This window comes from Carlito syrichta, unplaced genomic scaffold (assembly GCF_000164805.1).
Source record: "Carlito syrichta isolate Samal-C Ts95f unplaced genomic scaffold, Tarsius_syrichta-2.0.1 Scaffold315814, whole genome shotgun sequence".
Lineage (NCBI taxonomy): Eukaryota > Metazoa > Chordata > Mammalia > Primates > Tarsiidae > Carlito > Carlito syrichta.
The window spans coordinates 94,666-114,913 of NW_007259910.1; the positions used below are offsets into that span (position 1 = coordinate 94,666).

At 38.2% G+C, this 20,248-nt stretch overlaps 1 protein-coding gene across 1 annotated transcript in view; it reads right to left on the reverse strand.

Moving 5' to 3' along the window:
- ZCWPW2 (zinc finger CW-type and PWWP domain containing 2) overlaps positions 1-20,248 on the reverse strand; it is a 135,354-nt gene that overhangs the window by 981 nt on the left and 114,125 nt on the right. Inside the window, 2 exon segments of the mRNA XM_008073300.2 lie at positions 11,644-11,762; positions 19,135-19,202. Coding sequence (XP_008071491.2) covers positions 11,644-11,762; positions 19,135-19,202 — 187 coding nt within the window.

Here is a 20,248-nt window from a genome sequence, read left to right on the forward strand (position 1 = left end):
GAGACTCCAACTCAAAAAAAAAAAAAAAAAGAAAGAAAGAATAAGCTACTATTTAGGCCCTGTCTCTATTCCACAGAATTATACATTTTAGTTTTATTTACTTATTTATTTTGAGTTTACTTATTTATTTTGAGTCTCACTCTATCACCCAGGCTGGAGTGCAGTGGCATGCTCATGGCCACTACAACCTTGACCTGCTGGGCTCAGGTGATCCTTCTGCCTCAGCCTTTCAAGAAGCTGGAACTACAGGCATGAGCCACCACGCCCAACTAATTTTTTTGATTTATTGTAGAGACGAGGTCTCGCCAAGTTACTCAGGTTGGTCTCGAAATCCTGGACTCAGGCAATCCCCTTGCCTTGGCCTCCCAGAGTGCTGGGATTACAGGCACCATGCCTGACAGTTTTAATTTTATGAGTTAGAAAATGTGTGAGTTTTCTTTATTAGCTTATTTTTTACATTGCTATAAAGAACGCACCTTAAAACCATTTTAGTCACATTTTCTGTGGTCATTTTCTCAAAAGCATCTGCATTACTTATAAATAGCGATGGCCTGTACTAGCCTAATGGGGAAGGACACTGGTAAAAACAATATGAGCGTGCACACACAGACACACACACATACTTTGGATTTGTAACTTCAAAGTTCACTAATGGTAGGGTTAATTTCCCATGAAATTCAAGGGAAAAAAGAAAATACTTTTGGTTCATACAAGCATTTTCATATATCAAAAAATGTACCTTTTAGGACAAATAATCATTCAGTTAAACTCTGTCTTATTTGTATATGGATTACTCAATTTGTGAATTATTCAGGTGGATTTATAAAAATCTAAAATTTATTTTCTCCTATTGCTTGCCAAGTCAGGGCATGTCATCCAGTACTAATATTAGCTGAAGAAGAACGTACTTAGGAAGGTGACTCTGCAGAGGAAAATAATCTCATAAAGCATGTCAATGACAAATAGAAATGAGTCTTGATTATCATGTGTGCATTTTTTTTCACATTGCTACACTCATTCACTGATGTAAATGCCCGAGATAGTCAAATTGAAACCTCATAGGTGAAATGAATGATGAAAACATCAAATTTACAACTTTGAAAATAGCTCATACAATATCTGCTCAGAGAATCAACATGCTCGGACTTTACAATTATCAGATGGCTCTTATTTGGCATGTTTAGCTCATAATAGGCCACTTTCTCCTAAAAACAAATCTCCAATTTTAAGTGGAATTGCTTTTGGAAGCCATATTAATTCTTTCTCATAATGAAAAATAAATAAAATACCAGAGGTGATCATTTCTTTACTTTTAAACAGGAAATTGCTGCAGCCTTGATAGGTGGTTTCATTGTTATTCTTCTCATTTAAAAAGTGAACAAGGCCCTCAATATCCTGAACCTGGCACGAATGCCACACTTACGAAGCTCACCGTGCAGAGTGGCTGATGAACCAGTCAGCAGGAGGCACTCACCTTCCTGCCAGCAAGCTAAAATGATTAATTTTCACAATTCTTAAATGCCTTTTGAACACATAAAATAATACAAGAATTTTAAACAAAAGCAAGCTCCTGCCTGGTGATTGGCTAATACTATGTATTTTACCTTAAGAAATAAAAATCAGAAGTAATTCTCTGTTCTATCAAGTAGTTATAATGGCAAAACAGAAGCCAACTCTATGGCTGTAAAAGCTCCAGGACATCATTAAAAAAATCAGCCTGGCTGGATTTTTGGAAAAACAATCTACTAACACAAAAAAAGACTGTACAGGCTGGGCTCAGTGGCTCAGCCTGTAATCCCAGCATTTTGGAAGGCCGAAGCCAGTAGATTGCTTGAGCCCATGGGTTTGAGACCAGTCCAGGTGACTTGGTGAGACCTTGTCTCTACAATAAACAAAAAATTAGCTGGGTGTGGTAGCAGGTGCCTGTAGTTCCTGCTATTTGGAAGGCTGGGAGGAAGGATCGCCTGAGCCCAGCAGGTCGATGCTGGGGTGGCTGTGAATGTGCCACTACACTCCAGCCTGGATGATGGAGTGAGATACCAAGTCAAAAAAAAAAAAAAAATGCTGTACAAAACCATATGTTCTTCAAACATATGTATGCTACAAAAGAATAATTTGTATATTAATTATATGCATATAAAATGCATGTCACCAATCTATAGCTCTTGTTCTACAAAAGGTAGAACCCATTTGTATATAGGAAATAAATCTTTTTTTAGAAGGATCCTAATTGGAAAAATGGCATTTACAACCCATGCCAATTTGGATAAAAGTTGGTATTGCTGGTGCTGATCAACAAAGCTATTATGCTTTTCAACTCAATAGGAGTTTTAATATTAATTTTCTTTTCTTTTAACACAGTTATCTCTATGATGGTAAATTCTGTAAATTTTCTTAAAATTTTTTTTTTGGTTGGAATCTCACTTTGTTACCCACCTGGAGTGCAATAGCATGCGCATGGCTATCACAGCCTCAACCTGCTGGGCTTGGGTGACCTTTCTGCCTCTGCCTTCCAAGTAGCTGGAACTACAGGGACATGTTGCCATGCTTTGCTAATTTTTTTTTTTTTTTTTTGTAGAGACGAAGTCTTGCCAAGTTGCCCATGCTGGCCTTGAATCCCTGGGCTCAGGCAGTTCTGCACCTCGGCCTCCCAAAGTGCTGGGATTACAGGTTGAGCCACCATAACTGGCTATTTTCTTGATTTCTAACTCAACAAAAGATGTGTTTAAGAATCACCTCTATTTTGAGGGGGAGGGCCAAGATGGCCAACTGAAGATATCACACAATTACAGCTCTCAGCAAAATAAACCTACATGGAAGAACAGACCTAGGGCTTTGAGAGCTGATCTGAAAACTCAAGCTGAGGTCTATCAGATGGTCACTTGGGGACATGAAGGATGAATAATTCCAAGTTCCAGATACATCTAGAAGTGGCCCTGACATGGGATCAGGAAAGTGCCTTTGGAGACAGAGGAGGTGAATGAAAAATGACAGCTTTTTTCCTTTACACACCTCATATAAGCCTCTGCAGTCTCAGCTAAGGGAGAGAAGCCCATGCCCTCCCCTCACAACCCTTCTGCACTGGCTGGGCATAGAGGGCTGCCTTAAATAGAGACAGAGGCACCGGCCAGAGACATATGGAACTCAGGGAATCCCTGTTCCCAAGAGCTCTGCTGCAGCCACTGAGCCCGCCATGGAGAGACTCAGTAGGAAATACTCTGAAGGGGTGGTCTGTGTCACATGGGTACTCTCCTCCTCCCTGGCACCCAGCAGGGGGTGACATGATCACTTCAGGATATTTCTCTGGTGTTGACAGCTGTTGCAGCACCAGGTCAGGGCTGCAGATGCGGCTTGCCCTCAGGGGTCCCCCATTGTTGCCACAGTCCTTCCCCTAGAGCAGCACATGTTCTAAGAGGTGGGATTCTCTGCATAGTTCCAGGGTGCACTGCTGCTTACCTGTGGACTGAAGGAGAAATAACAATCTCCCCAATGCTGCCCTTCTACCCCTGGGCAAAAGGGGTGACCCCGCCAGATTGGAAGAGGCCACTCCATACCCCCAAGAGCCACTGAAGCAGAGTAGAATCACAGAGCCCCACCTGGTCACCTGCCAATCCTACTGATGAGACACATGGACTGGAGAGGAGGCCATCAGAGATCCAGCCAGCACCCCTGTTGTCTTTGTCAGAGGGAGGGGAAGGAAAGTCTCTGAAATAGAGGAAAGGTCTTGCCCTGTTCCTGCTATACCGCACCAATGAAGCAGTTCCAGATGGTCTACCTTTCCTGCTACCGCTATCCACCTCACTCCCTATCACAGGCAGACCAGAGGAAGGAGGGTGGGCAAAAATAAAAAATAAAAAAGCAAAACAAAAAATAAAAAGAGGAGTCTGCCCCCACATATTAGAATCTTCAAAGCCTTGATGAGTCAACACCCACAAAAGGGTTTCCCAGATCCTTAGCAGTGGAATTCATCCAGAACAGCCTGTCCCTGATGACCAACAAAGAATTCAGACTATGGATGGCAAAGACACTCAGCAAGATCTACAAGAAAGTGAATACACAAATCATCCAGGCCATGAAACAGTGTAGGAAGTGAAAGCTGAGCTGTCCATTATAAAAAAGGACCAAACTGAACTTCTGGAAATGAAAACTTTTCTGCTGAAATTTCAAAACACAATAGCAAGCAGAATCAACTAGACAGAGGAAAGAATCTTAGAACTTGAGGATAGAATTATTTAACTAACCCAGTTTGGTAAAAACAAGGAGAAAAGTCTTAAGAAGAATAAGCAAAACCTATGAGAGGTATGGATTTATGTAAAAAGAGATCAAATCTATGGTTTATTGGCATCCCTGAGAGAGAAGGGGAAACTGAGACTACCTAAAGCGAGCCTTCCATGATGTCATCCTAGAAAACTTCCCCTATCTCACTAGAGAGGTAGCCATGCAGACACAGGAGATTCGGAAAACTCCTGTGAGGTATTACATGAGAAGACCATCCCCAAGGCACATGATAATTTGTCTCATCAAGGTAAACAAGAAAGAAAAAAACCTGAAGATAGCTAGAGGGAAGAGACAGACCACCTACTAATGAAGACCCATCAAAATTGCAGCAGACCTCTTAGCAGAAACCCTACAAGCCAGAAAGGAGTGGGATCCTATCTTTAACATCTTAAAGAAAAGCAATTATAACCAAGAATTTCCTACCTCACCAAGTTAATCTTTATTAATGAAGGAGAATTAAAATTCTTCCCAGACGTTGAATCTTTAAGAGAACATGTCACCTCTAGACCAGCCCTTCAGGAGATATCTAAGAAAGTTCTAAGCACAGAAATGAAAGACCACAAAGGCATAGGCAAGTACAGAGTTTACAGACCATATAAAGGAACCATAAAACCTAAAAAGCAAAGCCACTTCTTAATGGCAATATGACAGAAACAAACCCCTAAATATCAATAATTAAATTAATGTGAATAGACTGAATGAGCCACTCAAAAGGCATAAAGTGGCATATTGGATAAAGAAACATTATCTGTCCTTTCAGGAAACCCATCTCACTGTAAATGACATCAATGGAAAATTAGAAAACCTGGAGAAAATGGAAGAATTTCTGGCATCATATAGCCTCCCACAATTGAAACAAAGAATCTGAAATCCTAAACAGACCAATAGCAATCCAAGAAACTTACTCAGTAATAAGAAACCTCTCCATGGGGGAGGGGGAGCCCTGGGCCAGATGGTTTCTCAGCTGAATTCTATAAGACTTATGAGGAAGAGCTGATACTAATCCTACTGAAAATATTCCAAGCAATAAAAAAGGAAGGAATTCTCCCTAGCTCATGCTATGATAGCAATATCATCCTGATACCCCCAAAGAGCAAAGATCCAATAAGGAAGGAAAATAATAGGCCAATTTCCCTGATGAACATAGACACAAAAATTTTCAACAAGATTCTAGCAAATCACATACAACAGCAGATTTCAAGATCATCCATCATGAACAGGCAGGCTTCATTCCCAGGATGCAAGGCTGGTTCAATATATGCAAATTAATAAATGTAATCCATCACATAAACAGCTATAAAACCAAGAACCACATGATTATTTCATTACCTGCAGAAAAAGCTTTCAGTAAAATCCAACAACACTATTGGTTAAAAAAAAAAACACCAAAAACTAAAATACTAAGGCTTCAAAGGAACATTCCTCAAAATAATAATAACAACTATGGCAAACCTGCATCCAACATCATACTTAGCAGGCAGAAGCAGGAAGCATTCCCTCTAAGAACTGGATCAAATCAAGGATGCCCACTCTCACCACTCCTATTTAACACAGTACTGGAAATCTTACCCAGAGCAATCAGGCAGAAGATAAAAATTAGGGCTATCAAAATAGGAAAAGAGGAAGTTAAATTCTCAATTATCCCTTTTTTGCAGATCATAAGATTTTATACCTACAAGACCTGGAAAGTCTGTTAAAAACCTCCTTGCACTGATTAATGACTTGGGCGAAGTCTTGGGATACAAAATTAATGCACAAAAAACAACTGCATTTGTATATACCAGCAACAAGCAGGCTAAGAAAACAACAACAACAACAACAACAACAATCCCTCGGAATCCATCTAACCAAAGAGGTAAAAGACCTTTTACAATGAGGGGCACAAAACACTGTTCAAAGAAATTAAGGATGACACAAACAAATGGAAGAACATCTCATGCTCATGGATTAGAAGAATCAATATCATCAAAATGTCCATTCTACCCAAGGCGATCCACAGATTCAACACAATCCTTATCAAATTATCAGCATCATTTTTCACAGACCTAGAAAAAGCAATACAGAAATTCATATGGAAGCAAAAAAGGGCCAAAATAGCTAAAGCAATCCTCAGCAAAAAGGACAAACTGGAGGCATCATACTTCCAGATTTCACATTTTCCTACAAGGCTACAATAACCAGGAAAGCATGGTACTGTTACAAAAACAGACACACAGTCCATTGGAACAGGACAGAACATCTGGAAATAAAACCCTAGATCTTTATCAACTCATCTTTGACAAGGTTGACAAATACAAACATTGGGAAAAGGAAACTATATTTAGCAAATAGTGCTGGGAAAATTGGCTAACCATATGCAGGACAATGGAGCTGAACCCCTACCTATCAGCATATACAAAAATTAACTCAAAGGGGATCAAAGACTTAATGTGAAACTTCAAATTATAAGAATCTTAGAAGAAAACCTGGGGAGCACCTGCCTGGACATCAGAGCTGGCAATGAATTTATGTCCAAGTTCTCAAAAGCAAATGCACCAAAGGCTAAAACTGACAGGTGGAACTTTATCAAGTTATAAAGTTTTTGCACAGCCAAAGAAACCACCAAGAGAACAGAGAGACAACCCACAGAATGGGAAAAAATATGTGCAAACTCTGCATCTGACAAAGGTCTAAGATCCAGTATCTATAAGGAATGCAAACAAATTGACAGAAAAAGAAAAACAACAATAACCCCATTAAAAAGTGGGTAAATCATCCATGATGGCCAAGTAGGCATCATCCCCAGGATGCAGGACTGGTTCAATATCTGCAAGACCATAAATGTAATTAAATACATCAACAGATGTAAAAACAACACATACTTATATCATTAGATGCAGAAAAAGCTTTCAATAAAATCCAGCATCACTTACTGATAAAAACTCTTGAACACCTAGGAATAGAGGGACTATACCTCAAAATACTAAGAGCAATCTATGATAAACCCACAGCCAACATATTGCTAAACAGAGAAATTGGAAGAATTTCCCCTGAAAACCGGAATAAGACAAGGCTGCCCACTCTCACTGCCCCTGTTCATAGTGTTGGAAGTCCTAGCTAGAGCATTCAAACAAGAGAAGGAAATCAGGGGTACCCAACCAGGAAAAGAAGAAGTCAAGTTATCCCTCTTTACTGACCATATGATCCCATACCTCAAAAATTCAAGAGAATCTGTTGGAAACCTCCTTGCACTGATAAAGGAATTTGACAAAGTCTCAGGGTATAAAATAAATGTACAAAAGACATTGTATTCTTATACACTAGCAACAAACAGGCAGAGAACCAAATAAAAAATACAATCCCATTCACAATAGCCACACACACACACACAAAAGAAACACCTCAGGATTTTCCTAACCAGAGAAGTGAAAGATCTTTACAATGAAAACTATAAAACACTGCTCAAATAAATCAAAGAAGATGCAAAAAAAATGAAAAAATATTTCGTATTCATGGATTGGAAGAATCAACATTGTTAAGATATTCATCCTACCAAAGACAATCTACAGATTCAACACAATCCATTAAATTACTAACATCATTCTTCTCAGACCCAGAAACAACAATACAGAAATTCATATAGGAACATAAATGACCACAAATAGCCAAAACAAACCTTAGCAAAATAAACTAAATGGGAGACATCACACTTTTAGACCTTAAACTTAAAACAGTCTGGTATTGGTACAAGAACATGGAACAGGATAAAGATTCCAGAAGCAAAACCTCAATTTCTCAACCAACTCATCTCTGACAGAGCCTCCACCAACAACCATTCTGGAGAGGAGAACCTATTCAATCAGTGGTGCTGGAAAACTGGCTGACCACACGCAGAAGAATGAAACAGGACCACTACCTATCACCATATAAAAACATCAACTCTAAATGGATCAAAGACCTAAATATAAAACCTCAAACTATAAGAATCTTAGAAAACATAGGAGACACACTTATGGAAATCAGAGTAGACAACCAATTCCTGATCAAATCCCCAGATGTCCATGCCATAAGAGATAAGATAGACAAGTGGGACCTCATCACACTGAAAAGCTTCTGCAAACCAAAAGAAACCATCAAAAGAGTGGGAAGACAGTCCACAGAATGGGAAAAAATATTTTCCAACTGTATACAAAGGCCTAACAATTTCAGGATCTACAAGGAACTCAAATGTACCAAAAGGAAAAAAACAAACAGCCCCACTAAAAAGTGGGCAAAAGATATGAATAGGTACCTCACAAAAGAAGACATATGAGCAGCCAACAAATACATGAAAAAATGCTCAGCCTTACTAATCATCAGAGAAATGCAAATCAAAACCACGTTGAGATATCACCTAACTCCAGTAAGAATGGCCATCATTAATAAAATAAAATAAAAAACAACAGATACTGGTGAGAATGTGGAGAAAAGAAATTGCTTCTACACTGTGGTGGGAATGCAAATTAGTTCAATCTCCTGGGAAAATAGTGTAGTGATTTCTAAAAGAACTAGAAATTAACCTTCCTTAAGACTCAGTAATCCCTCTACTGGGAATATACCTGGAGGAACTTAAATCACTTTAGAAAAAGGATACCTGCGCATGCATGTTTATTGCAGCACTATTCACAATAGCAAAAACATGGAACCAACTGTGCTGCCCATCAAAATTGGACTGGAAAAAAAATGTGGTACATATACATGATGGAACCTTATGTAGCCATAAAGAAGAACAAAATTATGGACTTCGCAGCAATTTGGATGGATTTACAGTCTATAATACTCAGTGATTTATCACAGAAACAAAGAACTGAGTACCACATGTTTTCACTCATAAGTGAGCCCTGAACATTTATGATAATACTATAAGAAAGGGATTGGCAGTAGCGGGACACTGCCAGGGGAGGATGAGGAAGGGAGCATATAACATCAATAAGGGTACCTGATCTCAAGTCAGGCAAAATGGGGACCAAAGCGAGGCCCAAACTTCACCTGTATGATAACTACTTGTATTCCTGAATTGCACTCCACATCTTTAAAAAAAAGTGAACAAAAGTCATAAACAGTCACGTCTCAAAGGAAGACATACAAGCAGCCAATAAACACAAAAGAATTTTCAGCATCACGCATCATCAGAGAAATGCAAGTCAAAAATGCAGTGGGATACCACCCCATACCAGTGAGGATGGCAGTCATTACAAAGTCAAAAAAAAGCCTGGCTTGGTGGCTCAGCCTGTAATCCCGTGCTTTGGAAGGCCAAGGTGAGTGAATTGCCTGAGCCCGCGGGCTCGAGACCTGCCTGGGCAACTTGGTGAGATCTCATCTCTATACAATAAATCAAAAACTAGCTGGGCGTGGTAGTGTGCGCCTGTAGTTCCAGCTACTTGGAAGGCTGAGACGGAAGGATCGCCAGAGCCCAGCAGGTCGAGGCTGCGATGGCTGGGAGCGGCTATTGCAGTCCAGTCTGGGCAACAGAGTGAGACTCCAACTCCAAAAAAAAAAAAAAAAAGTCAAAAAACAATAGGTCTTAGCAAGGCTGCAGAGAAAAGGGAATACTTCTACACTGTTAGTGGAAATGTAAACTATTTCTAGAAATGCAAACTATTTCAACCTTTGTGGAAAGCAGTGTGGTGTTTTCTCAAAAAACTAAAAATTGAGCTACTATACTACCTAGCAATTCCTATTCTGGGAATATACCCAGAGGAATGCAAATCTCTCTATCAAAAAGTCACCTGCACACATTTGTTTATTGCAGCACTATTCACAATAGCAAAAATATGGAGTCGACCCAGATGTCTATTGAAGGTAGACTAGATAAAGAAAATGTGGTACATGATGGAATACTGTGCAGCCATAAAAAAGAATAATATCATGTCTTTGCAGCAATATAGATACAGCTGGAAATCATCGTTCGAAGTGAACTATCACAGGAACAAAAATCTGAATAGCACATTTTCTTCCTTATAAGCAGGCTCTAAACATTGGGCATGCAGGCACGAAGGCAGGAAAAACAAGCACTGGGCACTGTTAAAGAAGGGAGCGGGGGGATAAGGGACACACAACCTCCCACTGGGTACCACGTCCACTACCAGGGAGGGAGAGGGCTTGCTAAAGCTCAGACCTCACCTGCATGCAATTTACTTATGTAGCAAATTCTCACATGTACTCCACAACTCTAAAACAAACAAACAGACAAACAAATAATCTGTTTTTATTGAAGTTCTGAATGAAATCACACAATTGGGAGGTCTGCCTAGAAGTATAAACCACCTCTTTCATTTATAATTCCATCTTTTCCTATATCTGAGGACAGACAGACTTTCAGATGGGTAACTGCTCAAAGTGTAAATGCAGGAAAAGAAAGATAAACACAAATCTTAGCACTTTTTTCCTCTAGTAATTGTTATTGCCAATTTTCATCTGTAATAAAAGCTAGTCTTAGGTTTCTGATCCAATGCAAAACACTTTTCATGATTTACCTTATTTAATCCTCAAAACAATCCTCTGGGTTAGGCGATAAGCCAAATTATACAAGTTCTTAATGGTGGGCCTAGGATTGGGACACTGGCATTACATTCCAGAATCAGTGTCATTATACTCTCTTGACTGTAGGAATACTATGTATCTAAATGAATGAATGAATCCAACCTTAAGGATACAAAACTCATTTCCATTTTTCTCCCTACTAAGGAAACAACTGTACTGCTTTGTGCAAGTTCTACTTTTGACTTATTTTTCTTATCCCTACCACACTGCTACTCTGTATTAATGACCTGGGCCTGGTACCACAAACCCTCATTTTATTTGTAGAGACATTGAATAAAGTAAGCATATATGGCCTTCTTGAGTTCAACACTGAAAGTGAAAAGAAAAAAAGGGACAAATCTACATGTGAATGGTGATACCTTTTCCAATGAAAAATTCTACCTCCAGCTTGTTAATGAAAGTTGCCCTTATAGAGGTTTTCCCAGTGTGTGACCCAGACAGGGCAGGTTTTTCAGCACGCTGCTATTATCCTGACCCCTCTCCTGACTGTAGAGATCAGCAGCAGGGGAGAAGTCTCTCTGTAGTGCCTGCCTCATCTACAGGAAGCCCCCTCCCTCCTTCTTTATTCCAAGCCCAAAGATCTAAAATTAAAAGAACTCTTCTGCTAAACACAGATCGTTTTCTCAAACGCTGAGAGATGTATTTTGATGTCTCAATAGGTTACTCGTTTATTATTCATCTTATGATAATCAAAGGCTCAAATTTCAGACACGAGAAAGGTTTTGTATATAATTGAAATGTGCAACCGGAAACCATTCGGTCATTTAAAGAATTTTAAATTGCAATAATAACTATTAATGCTACCTTTTCTCCTGTATTTATTTCCTCTCCTCCTTCTTCGGACTCGTCAGGTGCTGTGGGCTCTAGTGCTTGCTGCAGCATTTGCTCCAACTCTTTTAGTAAAACTTCTGTCTCAGCGACAACTTAAAAAAAAATCATTAGTATAGTAAAAAATGCTATCTCATATAATTCCATCTAATTCATAGTTTTAACTACCCAGAAAAAAGAAATCTTTTAAATGCTGTAAGATAAAACATAAACATTTTATATAATTTTCACATATGACCTCTACTTGGTATAAAATTATTGCGAATTTCAAGGTGCATCCTTTACAATTCTTTCTTGAAAAGTTTAGGTGATATTCTTGCCATGTGTAAACCATAAAATAGCAGTGAAATGTCAAAAGCTCACTAGAAGATTATTTTAAAATCTTCCAAAACATTAGTGGTCCAAAAGCAGCAAACGAAATCATGTTATTTATAGACCAAATTTCAGCAATTTTTTTCTGTAAGGGTCCAAAAAAGCAGATATTTCAGGCTTTGTGAGTCAGTCTTTCTGACTACTCAGTTTTGCTGTTGTCGTGGAAAGCATTGACACGTACATAAACAAATGAGAGTGACTGTGTTCCAATAAAACTTTACTTACAAAACAAGCAGAAGCTGGTGGCCTGTGGGCTACAGTTTGCCAATCACTTCCATAGACTATTAAAACTACTGTTTAAAAGGAGAAGTCATGTAATTAAGTGGCTAGGCTGAACACAGGTTAATCCATTCCTAATGCAAATAGTAACACATTTTAATTGCCTAAAGTGATTTTTAAAAAAATATTGCATTTATGAAAGACCTTTTGTGCTATTGTGACATAAATATAAAGAAGGCAAAAAAAAAAAAATCTGGTAATTCACTGAATTTGCTGAAATAAAACAATATCCTCCACGAAAGAAATAAAAGCCTATTATAACTCTATAAACTCAGCTACTAATTAACAGTGTGCATTTGAATTCCTGACTTATATAAACATTTTCATTTGATATAAGGCCTATGGAAGCAATGATCAAAGAAAGCGTGTGGCCTGCTGCCCTGCACCAGAAACAGACGGAGCACCTTAAAAGCCCTTCCAAAGACAACATAATTCAGAGAGAAAGACCATGTATAGATGCCCCTTCATCTTCCACTCTGGTCACTAAAATGTAATATATCCCCTTCTATTATCTGTCATTCACGGGCAGGTCACCAGAAATCACACCAGGTAGAGTAGCTGAAAGTTCATGAAAATATATGCAAATAAGACACAAGAAGCAAATTTTTAAAATTCTGCTAAAACAACCATTAGATAATAATGTTAAGTAAAGTCATGGTAGGTTACGAAAAAGAAAGATTTTCTTTTCTTGGTTGTCATTAGAGTATCAGAAGGGTAATTTTTAGTTTATTTTTGCAACACAATTTTGTCTACAAAAATAATTATTCTGTTAATATGTATTACTTACCCTAAGTACTTTTATATTTGATCAACAAATATTTATTGTGTACCTACTAAGGGTCAGGAATTCAAGAAAACAGACATAGACCAACAAGTCTTCCTAGTTAACATCTCCTCTCAGCCAATCTTAAGATTTCTCTGTGGAAAACTTCTTTCAAAAGAGCTTGAAAGAGCTATGTGTCACTCCATACCTTACAATAAGTTCCCATGCTTAAAAAACAAAGTAAAGAAACAAAAACTGTTATTAACATGTTAGTTGCATCCACATAGATCTGTGTTCCACAGAGTGCTTCACTCAAGAACAGTAAAGGAGTATTCAAAACTTGGTGGGCATAAGAATCACCTGGAGAGTTACTTAAATAAATACAGCCGGGTGCAATGGCTCATGCCTATAACCCCAGCGCATTGGGAGGCAGAGGCAAGAGGATTGCCTGAGACCAGAAGTTTGAGGCCAGACTGGACAACCTGGCAAGACATTGTCTCTACAATGAATCAAAAAATTGGTCAGGCATGGTAATGATTGCCTGTAGTTCCTACTTGGAAGGCTGAGGAGGAAGGATCACCTGAGCCCAGCAGGTGGAGGCTACAGTGGCTGAGAGGGTGCACTGCACTCCAGCCTGGGTGACAGAGTGAGACTGATCAAAAAAAAAAAAACAAAAAAAGGCATACAGCTCCATATCTACTGAATCATAATTTTCTAGAGGAATGCATGTTTTTGTTGAAGCACTTGTGTTAATCAAAATAGCCCCTCTTTAAGACAGATTTTTTTATTAGTAATGTGTTACTTAATAGATGACTATTTGTGGTTATCCTCATCTTCACATCGATTTCCTAGTCCCATTCACAGATGTTATGTTTTCCTACTTTACATTCTGAATCTTTGGAAATTGACACTGACATTTAGTGCACTTTTGAGAAGATGGATTTTGAGGTATGCTGTGAAGGATAAATGGCAAACAAACATCTTTATATTTATTTCTTTCTTTTTTACTACATATTTTTTATTTTAAAATTGTGGGGTATAGTTAAGGGTTAGGTATACAAATATGCATTGTGCAGGTACCCTTGTTGATGAGGTGTGCACTCCCGTCCCCATACGGATATCAATGACCGTTAATCCCACCTCCCTTCCCCCATAGTTTCCTGCCACTGTCAATCCTTTTCTTCTAGTATTATGATAGTTGTTCAAGGTCCACTTATGAGTGAGAACATGTGATACTCAGATCTTTGTTTCTGTGAGAGATCACTCAGTATTATAGACTCTAATTCCATCCAGGTTGCTGTGAAATTCATGATTTTGTTCTTTTTTATGGCTGCATAATATTCCATTGTGTATATGTACCACATTTTGTTACTCCAGTCCTCTTTTGATGGACAGCATGGTTGGTTCCATGGCCTTGCTATTGTGATCAGTGCTGCGATAAACATACGTGTGCAGGTATCTTTTTTATAGAGTGATTTGAGTTCTTCAGGGTATATTCCGAGCAGGCAGATTGTGGGGTCTTATGGAAGGTCGATTTTTAGAGCTTTTAGGAATCGCCACACTGATTTCCACAGAGGCAGCACTAGTTTACGCTCTCACCAACAGTGTAAAAGCGTTCCCTTTTCACCACATCCTCTCCAGCATCTGTTATTTTTTGAGTTATTGATAATGGCCATTCTGACTGGAGTTAGGTGGTATCTCAGTGTAGTTTTAATTTGCATTTCCTTGATGACTAGTGAGGTTGAACATTTCTTCATGTATCTGTTGGCCACTCGTATGTCTTCTTTTGAGAAGTGTCTGTTCATGTCTTTTGTCTACTTTGTAATGGGGTTGTCATGTTTTTTTCTTTTCAGCACATTTGAGTTCCTTGTAGATCCTAGATGTTAGGCTTTGTCAGACATCAACCAACTCATCTTCGACAAAGCCTCCAATAACAACCACTGGGGACAGGACAATCTATTCAGTAAATGGTGTTGGGAAAACTGGCTGACCACATGCAGAAGATTGAAACAGGACCCCTATCTATCCCCATACACAAAAATTAACTCTAAATGGATCAGAGACCTAAATGTAAAAACCTCAAACCATAAGAACTATAGAAAATGCAGGACATACCCTTATGGAAGTCGGAACTGATATCCAATTCCTAAGCAAAAACTGAAGTGCACGGGCCATAAGAGATAAGATAGACAAGTGGGACCTCATTAAACTGACAAGCTTCTGCAGAGCCATCAAGAGAGCAAGAAGACAGCCCAAAAACTGGGAAAAAGTATTTGCCAATTCCATCTTTATATTTCTAACGTTGGGTTAAAACACAATCAATTTATGATCATGAATGTCATTGCCGAATGGCATTGTTGGCTCTCCATTTTCAAATGATCTGGAAAAATATGTACACTACTTTTTGATCAAAGGATAGACAAAGCAATGGATGACTTCATAAACCAACCAGGGTTCATAACACCAACTTGAATGATGTCAAATTCTGCTTTCAGAGCAATGGGAGGTTTACTTTTCTAAATAGGTATTCCTATATTGTAAAGTGAAGTTCAAAAATAATTCCCAAGAAATAGCAGTTACTGTAATCTACAAACTAGGTTATCAAATTTGGTCAATGATATCCTCTAAAGACAGAGACAAAATGAATGCCTTTGCTGATTGCATGGCCAATCATCTTCTATCAATACTGATGATCTTGTAGTTTCCCTGACTGGCTTCAATTTGTTGTTGAGAGTAAAGTGGTAACATTACAGTTGTTTCGTCACTCAGAGAAAGTATTAACAAAAATAAGAAAAGAGAGGAAAAGAAATCTCTAATACTGAAGTCCATATCTGGTTTTTAAAAATATGTATAAAACAAATCAGTGTTTTTGTTTTTTTTTTCCATTCCTAATTTTAAAAAAATAACTCAGCTTCATTTAGTCACTATTTAAAAACCTTTCAAATGTCTACTTTAGTGAGTTCTCATTAATCTCTACTTCTCTATTAAATGTTTAAGAAACTGTTTTCTCCCTAATATAGAGAATACTGCTTAGAGTACCCCAAGGTTGGTGCTGAAAAAGATCTTGAATTTGCAGGGTTATTTCAATGTTGAAATTTTGAAGGCATTTTAATAAAGGATCAAGGTGAGGAGGGGGAGAAGGCACTTGGCTTGCTTTTGTTTTAAAGTAACCACAAATGTTCCTTTGTGTGTTTATAATTTATATGTAACCATAAGTAAAATTCAGGTTGAAATGTAATAAAGAATACACTATTCCTGGAGACACAGAGATAGGAACATGGTGCTTTTTGAGAAAGGGGGCCAGGGCCAATCCAGGTTTCCAGCCTAGAAGTTAAAGGTAACTCCAAAACAAAAGTAGGTGGGCAACATTTGTCCTGAGCAGCAAGACATCACATTTCTCCCTGCCACAGCGTTGGCCTCTGACTCAGGCCCCAAGGCTTTTCTGCTCCCTCTAGGGCTCACCCTATGAACAAGACCTTTCTTATAGTTACCACTTTTCTAAGCTTACCTGTCTTAGGTACCTAAAAAACGCATCCTTTGCTAATTAAATAATGAATGTTAACAGATTATTAGCTGGTTCTGGGAAATATGCTAAAGTTTTATTTATTTAAACTTTTATAGTCTGTCCACTTCCCCCAAATAAAGTGCTTACCAACAGACAACAGTGAAACAATAAAGCAAACAACAAAAACTCAAAAGACTAAAAGAATCTGAAATCAATTCATTAAGGGGAATATGAAGGCCAATAATTAAATTTAAGAATGCTTAAACCAACTACCAATGCTATACCAAAGAGCCCATACAAAGCTTTAAGCTTCCTGGTACTCAAAGCAACCAAAAAAATACCTGCACACTTTTAATTTTAAGAAGCTATGTGACCTTTGAAAGCCATATAACTTCTTAAGGACCTAATTCCCTATCAATTAAATGGGAGATAATACTATGTCTACTTTATCTACCTCATATAGATCTTATGAGAGTTAAATAAACAAGTATATGAAGTGAGGAAACAGGGTAATTGTTGTAGGTACTTGTCATCATCATTATTATTGCTATTACCATTTTATCATCATAGATAAATTTTCTTGTTCCTAAACACTGAAAGTGGAATTATAGAAACAATGTAAATTCATACATAATATTCTTGGTGGCAATTTTCTCAAAAATACAGGCATGCTTCACAAACACTTATTTCTAAGATTAAGTCTTTATACAGTGATGGGCATAGAATTTCAATTATTTACTGATTTCTCGGCCTTTTCAATTAATTTCCAGAAATAGGTCCTGTCCTTCTTGGATAAGAGGTCTTCTACTGCATCTCTTTTCACTGCTGAGGAAACCTATACTTGGAGAAATAAAGTAGCTGCACTTAATCAGCTCTCCTCCTGACCCCTAACGTAGGGAATGTTAGAAGGAGAGGAGGAGAGAAGGAAGCAGGGAAATGGGAGAGAAGCAGAGGGGAAAGGCGAGGGGGGGGGCAATCAGTGGAGCATAAAGCTCATAAAGAAACGACAATCCAGGGCAGCAGACTAATGGGGAACTTGAGCACCTGGGAGTTTCCGTGGGTCCCAGAAGTGAGGCAGAGACTCAAGAAGAAGACAGTGTAACTTTCTTTCATCATTTGATCTAGGACTGATCCTAACTTAAGCAATGAAGAAATGAGAGCTATTCCATGGTTTGGATTGAGGGAGTCATAGAAATAAACACAGGCGATTAAAAACTTAAGGAAGGTGAACCTTGAACATAACCACTCTTTTAGGAAGCGAGTCAGCTCTTGCCAAGATAGCTGATCAGATGTTCTTGCTCTTTAGTTGTCAACGGGATGGAAGAATAAGACACAATCAGGTTAACTATTTTAACAATTAACTCTCAAGACTTTCAGTGCCTTACCAGATGTTAGACTCCTGAAGGGGCTTCCCTTTACTTGGATAACTACTGAGATGTATTTAATCACTTACAAAGAAGAGTCATTTCTAGTCATTTTCTAGTTGCAGCAACATTCTCTAACAACCTGTGTGAGTTACTTGGAGAATAAAGTAGCTGCACTTAATTAGCTCTCCTCCTGATCCCTAGTTTAGGAAGTATTAGGAGGGGAGAGGAGAGGAAAAGGATCCTGGTGTTAGAGTCCTCAGCTACTGTGCCAGGGTCTCCTGGTGGGAACTCAGTTCAGGAATAAACAGACTTTTGCCTTTCTACAGAAATATTGAACTGATCATGTGAGGCAAAAGGACGAAGTAGCTAAGAAGAGAAACCTTAATAAGCAGACAAACAGCAGCAGAATAAGTTTGAAAAGATGTAGAAACAACAGAATTTTGTAGTGGTTTAGGAGAACAAAAGAATTTCCAAAAAAAAACCTCCTTCGTCCTTCCTTTGCCTGCTTTCCTTTCTATTTAGGAGACTGTAAATGAGTGGCTTATTTAGCCAATTGAAATGCAATGCCATAGGATCTGGGGGTGGCTTCAAGGAAGAAGAAATATAGAACTGGTAACTCCTGGGGGCTTAATGGGCTTTGAACATGACTGCCAAAGTTTCACATTGCAAATACGCATTTGACTATTTTTCAAGACTAAAGAAGATGTAGGAAGAGTAAACTGCCTTTGAAAACGAGAACTTTCTCCCTGCATTCCAGGTTCACCCTACTGTGTCCACGTTCACCCTGCTGTGTCCTAATACCAATGACAATTTGCTTGTAAGCCCCGGGCTCCTGATTTGCCTCCCCATTCTTTGGTACTCCTAGGCCCCCAGTATATTTGGAATGATGAAGTCTGGATTGAAATGTGTAGTTGCTGGCATTTCTTCCCGCAAGTGCTGGTGCTTTATTTTTATCAAGTTAAATACATGACTAAGCCAGAGAAAATTTAATTAAAGGAAATAGAAACCTAAAAACAATTAAAAAGTCCTAGTATATAAATCAATATCAAAAATGACCCATGATGTTCCTCATATATACGTATATACACAACGGATATTTTTTTCTTTCAAAGAATTACAACTACATTTTGTAGAATTAAATATAGATTAAAGAACTAAAAGCAGGATAGGCCTTCACATACCCGTGTTTTCCTTTGATAAGACATCATCTGTACAAACATCTTCAGAAGAGCATTTTAAAATTGCTTTCCTAGAAAAAGATATTGACAGATTTAGTTTCAAAAGATCAATCATATATATTTAAATGACCATTCACGGATAGCTGTAGATTATGAATATATATTTCTTCATCTTAAGGTACTTTTTCTTCGTTGTTTTATGCAGTAAGACAATATGATGCAGCAGGAATAAAAAGGATACTGATATTGAACTCTTATGGAAAAGATGAATAATCTAACAAGCATTTTACACAGGCTTTCATTTAATCCTCCTCCAAAAAACCTACCAAGTAATTGAAACTCTCATTATATAAGTAACTGAGAAATTTGAGATATCAAAAAAAAAATTTGACAACTTATGTACATGGTTGAAAATGACAGAACTAAATTCTGTCAAACTGAGAAATCCATGCTTTTTCTACTAGGCTATGTTGCTGATTTAGAGATAGAAGACATTTCTTGAAACGCACTTTCTCTAACCATACGATTTTGAGAAAGTTGCTTAATTTCTCCAAGCCACAAATTCATTTTTTAATGGAGAGAATCATTACTGTGCAGTATAACTGAGAAAAAGCTGTGAAAGTCATTTAAAAAATTTAGGTATTGATATATCAAGCGGGGCATGGTGGCTCATGCCTGTAATCCCAGTATTTTGGGATGCCAAGATGGGAGGATCACTTGAGATCAAGAAATTGAGATTACAGTGAGCTATGATCATGCCATTGCACTCGGCAACAGAGCTTGACCCTGTCTCTAAAAATAAAATAAAAGAAAATAAAGTTATTCATCTTCTGAAAAAAGCTCAAAGAAGGAGAAAAGGACTATTTATTGGCGTCAGTTTTTGTTTTGGGGTAGGATTTCTTTTAACACAGCACTGATTACCATTCTTTAAAAAATATTAACTGTATGGCTGGTTCAAGGATAAACACTGAAACTTGTCATCAGTGGCTTATCAGTTCATAATGAAGGTCTGTTTCTAATCTACATTCCCTGTTTGTTTTTTTTTTTTGAATTGGAGTCTCACTCTGTCGCCCAGACTGGAGTGCAGTGGCCACTCCCAGGCCACCGCAGCCTCAAC